This window comes from Schistocerca serialis, chromosome 4, assembly GCF_023864345.2.
Source record: "Schistocerca serialis cubense isolate TAMUIC-IGC-003099 chromosome 4, iqSchSeri2.2, whole genome shotgun sequence".
NCBI lineage: Eukaryota > Metazoa > Arthropoda > Insecta > Orthoptera > Acrididae > Schistocerca > Schistocerca serialis.
In genome coordinates this window covers 253,567,985-253,573,984 of record NC_064641.1, presented here as the reverse complement: position 1 = coordinate 253,573,984, position 6,000 = coordinate 253,567,985, and the positions used below count along the sequence as shown (strand labels likewise).

Below are 6,000 nucleotides of genomic sequence, written 5' to 3'. Positions count from 1 at the left end.
ACGGTCGCAGGTTCAAATCCTGCCTCGAGCATGGATGTGTGTGATGTCCTTAGGTTAGTTAGGTTTAAGTAGTTCTAAGTTCTAGGGGACTGATGACCTCAGAAGTTAAGTCCCATAGTGCTCAGAGCCATTTGAACCATCCTTTACAATTGGCTCCCAAGCCAAGACTGAAAGCTCCAGTGGATGTGTGGTGGTTTCTGTTGAGAGTGGAGGGGGAAACAAAAACAGTGTGGCCAACAGCCATCCAAACAGTTTCCTTGTGGCCCCCAGCATTTTGGAGACCTTGCACCTCATAGGTGCAGTAAAAAAGAGCTGCTCATCAAAATAACTTTATGCGCAGAAAAACGTTTGTCAGAGGCAGAAAAGAAAGGAAATACACAGCATTTTAGCACTAACAATCTGAATTTCTGTTGTATTCAAATAATATCAGAATATTTTACAATAAGAAAAAGTCTAAATTATATTATTACATTATGTCAATGCACAGATTATAATTTTACTTTGATGGTAATTCAGGTTGGGAGACAGTTCTTGATTTGTCTGTTGCCTTTGACATAGCATTAGCACGAAGCACTGACCCTGGACTAGGATAAGGCCTCATCTGATAAAGAGGCCCTGCAGCTGTTGTATCAGCACCAGTTTTTGCTTCATTCTTTTTCCACAAGCCAGTTGCCCATGTTCCTCTGTTGAAATAATACAAAATATTTTTAAGTATCTATCCACAGACACAATTTAAAAGAATGGTAGTTTTTCATACTGTAAGTTTTGATAATAGACACAATATTGATTAGCCAAAATGAAAACAAAAAGAAAGATTAATTTAACAATAAAAAATTAATGTTCTGCAAAATTATAACAACAGAGTGTGCCTCATTACCTTGGTGTTTCTGAGTATGATGCAGGGTCCATTGGATCTAGGTCATTTGGTACTGCTTTCATACGACCGTGATTCCGATCCCTTCTGTCTTTCTTTCTATGCAGTTCTTCTTTGTGTGTCTCTGGCCTGTCCTCTTCATCACTCATCTTGAACACAACAGATATGGAATAAACAGTACTGTACAGATTCCAGCTCCAAACACACACACACACACACACACACACACACACACACAAAATTATTCATGCAGCTTTGAGAAGTGAAAATTTCTAGCTCGCATTATAACATTATGGAAATGGTATCAGTAGATTCATTAAAGGTTTCTGGTTTATCTTTAGAAACTGTTCCCACAATATTTCGACAGATAACATATGTAGGCACCCTGTAAGTTCTATATACATGAAATATAATATGGATTGTAGACTTACAACTAAATCTGCAACCTCACAATTACCAAGAAACCATAAAACATGAAATAGGCAGAATTCATATTCCAGGTAAACAAAGCTCTGAGTGTTAATGTCACAGAAACAGCCACGTTAATTTCAATAACAAACCAAAAGACAAAAGTTACAAACTGTGCAATAATGTTAAATTATTAATTAAATTATCTTAGGAGCTATATGTCTCATACAAAAACTGACAGGCAGAATCACTGAAATGCTTCCTAAATCTTACCAGTTCTACCACAAATAGAAAAATCCAAATCTGAAATAAGAAAATTGCATCATAATTTTGATTCAAAAGCCTGGCTGATTCACAAAACTGTTCACACCAAAATAACTTTCATTATTTGGAAATCCTGATATGGAACATAAAACAGATGTAACCTATTTGTAGAAAAACACAAAGCAGCAAACCATTTTGTCACTGCTGTGCGGCTACAGTTGTCTTGGACTGCAGTTATATATATATATATATATATATATATATATGTGTGTGTGTGTGTGTGTGTGTGTGTGTGTGTGTGTGTGTGTTCGGTGCACGAGTGTCCATGGTTTATTTTTGATGAAGGCCTTATGGGCGGGAAGTTTTATTTGGAACAGTCTTTTTTTTGTGCCTATCTGCAAATCAGCATCTCCTTTGTATGGTGAGTAGCAACTTTCCTTTTCATAATATTGTTACAAACCACTTGTTTGACAGTCATGGAAAACATTCCCAAATCAAATTAAGAGTACCATTGTCAACGCAATATAAACATCATATTCCCATTAATAATTACCAAAAGTTACCGTGCGCATTATTCTCAACCTGTATGTTTCATATTTTTCTAGTTTTTGTAATGATATTAACTTGTCTCATAAACAAAAACCAGAACAACAACTCCAGCCTGAACCTGGAGGTTTTACGAGGTCTTTGACTATCGATGCTGTAGACGCATTTGTCAGGGATGCTACAAAGTGCATGTGTGTTAAAAAGAAGTTCTATAAACTGTTGTCATCACTAATATGTGTGAATATTGTAATCAGTTGTGAAAATGTATCAGAACCTGGAATCAAACCATGCGGTGGAAAATGACAACATGGCCAAGACTATTTATTCAAAGGCAAACATTAACTTGTACCTACTAGCAGAACCATTTTTACAAGCTTGCACAAGAAGAAGATGAAGCACCTGTCTGGGAGGCTATTTTCAAAAGTTCAATATCAGAAAGCTAAGTACGATTAATTCAGCTATGCCTTCTTCACTTTGTCCAAATTTCTTCTATGGACCTTTCCCTACATGTGACTCTTGGTACTTATTTTGATTTGTTAACATTTTTCCTCAGATTTACAGTTTTGCAGGTTGAAACTGGAAATTTCCATTAACCAATTTTCATTATATGTGAGATAGTTTGACTTTAATAGTGGTCATGGCCATACACAATTGTTTTGAGTCATCGCATTACTTATTAGTGACTACGTATGTGTGGGAGGGCCTCTGACAGCAGTGTTTGGAAATCATAGGTGCAATATCAGGACAATGAATGTTTATGTCAGGCCTGGAAGTACAACCAGATAGCCTGACGATTGAAATGACTGTTCGCAAAATGCAGGACACCCAGATTTGAGTCCCGACCTGGTATGATTTATTAATGATCACGACATATTCATTGCTTTCTTATGTAATTGTGTTCTGTTTTTATATTCTCCTGAGAAGTGACATTATTTGCACTTACATTTTTATCCTTTACGATGTAATAATCAATATCTGTAAGAATAGTGATGTTTTAAACCCTTTTTTTGAGTGTCCAAATCATAATTATTTATCTGTGGAATTCTTTAGCATATTACATCCATTTTCTTGACTGATTATGCACAAATCTTAACCACAAAAATTTAGTTTACTACTGCTCCATATATTTTGCCACTGTTTCCAGGATCACATCAGCCTCTTTTTTGACAATGTTTTAAACTTTTGGTACATATACTTTTCATTCATTTACTTAAAATAGTTTCATCTTCTTCTTTCATGTCTGCCGTATTACAGTAGTCTGTTTCTGCTGGAGACAAAACTTGAATGTATGACAAATGAGTACTTCTAATACTGAGTACAACACATTTCGTTAGAGTTACAGTTTCTATCCATCCAAGCATGTTAGTTAGTATCACACAGTTGACAACGTGTGATGGCTGATTTGTCTTTCATATTATTAGACAATACAGTCTAGAGTTGCAACAATGGAAAAATATTTTGAAACTGTTGTTAGAAACATGTGACACCAAAAGCGCAGGACATTCATTTCTTGCTACTACAATTCTGCTGTCTATATTCATTTTGACTGAGAAAGATCAACAATTTTTATGAGTTCATTCAATGTGAATTTTGTGAATGTGTGTCATTAACTAGATCAAAATACTGAAAACTGCAACTAGTTAAAACTATAAATTATCAACGTTTCTGCGAGAAATAGCTCTTCCGTCATCTGTTGTCCTTGGAAAGCTCATTGTATCCTTACTTGTCACTGTTCTGTGCTACATTAGGTCAGTTCACAAAAACCTGTACGATATGATAAATCCTTGAGGGAACGTGCCTCAAATAACTATAACTGTCCAAGTTTCAAAATTGGCATTCATTTTGTTATTGTCCTTCCTTTCTTGAAGCATGACGCAGAGAGAAAGTCAGCATAATACCAGTTATATTGAGATTACTGGAGAATGAAGGACAATGTGAGAGAAAAGGGGGCAGATGGAAGGAGAGAGAGGGAGCTAAATAAGCAATAAGTATAACAAAACATTTGAACAAAAGAACTTTGTGTGAACAACAAAACTACAACAAGGAGGAAAAAATTCACAACTAAGCAACTGAAAGCAGAGAACCCTTGGATAATAATGAGAACTCTCAAGTTTGATGGTGTGCCCAGACTAAGAAACAAATACTATAACCACTGATGCATCACTTTGATTTTTCTGTAGTGATGATTACAATATCAAATTTTTCCAATACAGAATCTCACAAAATAGTATGACAAATTGACTTGATACATTTGTTTAATACATCAGTTGAAATCTAACCAAATCTCCAAAATTCTTCCACATTTCTAGATAGAAGCAATGTTTTCTACACAAACTGACAACCAATATATTACTTTGTGTTGTATGTAGTGTTATGTGTGTGCACTGTCAGCACCACCACCAAATGGTATACAGTAAACAGTAAAGAAAATTCTAAAAAAACATCAACTAATGCCCAACAGATGTAAAACAAAGCACATGGTTACAGACTGATAGGTGTAAAATGAAATTCATCTGGCTGTGAAAAAGCAATGCACTAAATATTCAACTAGCGTGTCAGAATCTTATCGAAAGATACCTCACAAAACTCAAAGAAATTCAGGTCATGTACAAAGACAGTCAGTGGCACCAACCTTACAGTCAGCACATAAATGTGTGGATGACACAGAAACAGAAACTGAGGGTAGCAAAGCAACAGCAGAAATGCTGAACTGTGTTTCCAAATGTTCCTTTACAAAGGAAGACTGCCCCAGTTTAATTCTTGCACCACTGTGAATATGAGTGATATCAGTAACAGTGCGTGTGGCACTAAGAAACAGCTGATATAGCTCAAATTGAGAAAAACCTCAGGGTCTGACTGAATCCCTATCAATTCTATACATAATTTCTAGCTGAGTTAGCTATACTTAAGTATAGATAGCCACATTATCTGCAAAAAGCCTGAGGTTACTTTTTTATTTTCTGTCAGGACATGAATATACAAAGTGAACAGCAAAAATCCCAACTCAATTCCATGGTGTATGGCTGAATTTACTTGTTACATATGTTGATGACTCTCCATTCAAGATAATGTGCTGTATCATTCCTATCAAGTAATTCTCAACACCATCACAAATTCCGTTTAAAATCCCATAGCATTATACTTTTGATCATGTATGTTGATGTGGGAACCAAGAAATAATGCATCTGCCTGAATACCTTGATCCATGGCTTTCAGGAAATCCTGTGAGAAAATTGTTAGTTGGATTTCACATGACTGATATTTTCAGAATCCATGCTTGTTGGCATGAAAATTAGTCTGTTGAAAATAAATATTTATGTTTAAGCTCAGAATATGTTTTGGATCACTTCTCAAACATAAAAGTGTGATCAGAAACTGGCAGAAAGCACAGTCACTTGTCTACAAGACGGCTAGCAAAAGTGATCCAAAACACATAGAAACAGTAGCAAATGTAAGAGATGCTGTTGTGACTGGCTGAGTCATTGTGTGATAGCATTGTTGCAGGATTTGTGCATGTACTCATTATGTTTAGATTTTTTTTTAAACTCTGCTGTAAGTATGACACATTTTATAGTTGAAACATAAATCCGAAAACTCTAGAGAAAGAATGGAATGAATTTAGATTCAAGGGAGACATATCTGAGTGGGAATAGTCTGACGAAATTCTACATCTACATTGATACTCCGCAAGCCACCCAACGGTGTGTGGCGGAGGGCACTTTACGTGCCACTGTCATTACCTCCCTTTCCTGTTCCAGTCGCGTATGGTTCGCGGGAAGAACGACTGTCTGAAAGCCTCCGTGCGCGCTCTAATCTCTCTAATTTTACATTCGTGATCTCCTCGGGAAGTATAAGTAGGGGGAAGCAATATATTCGATACCTCATCCAGAAACGCACCCTCTCGAAAC

At 36.1% G+C, this 6,000-nt stretch overlaps 1 protein-coding gene across 4 annotated transcripts in view; it reads right to left on the bottom strand.

The window, feature by feature from the left end:
• Positions 1-383: 383 nt before the first annotated feature.
• The window catches only part of LOC126473690 (polyglutamine-binding protein 1), a 95,437-nt gene continuing 89,820 nt past the window's right edge, over positions 384-6,000 (bottom strand). For all 4 annotated transcript variants that reach the window (XM_050100926.1, XM_050100929.1, XM_050100927.1 and 1 more), the window contains exons 6-7: positions 878-1,023; positions 384-683 (exon numbers count right to left, since the gene is read on the bottom strand). In XM_050100926.1, coding sequence (XP_049956883.1) covers positions 497-683; positions 878-1,023 — 333 coding nt within the window. In that variant the 3' untranslated portion in view covers positions 384-496. The remainder of the gene's footprint in view (positions 684-877; positions 1,024-6,000) is intronic.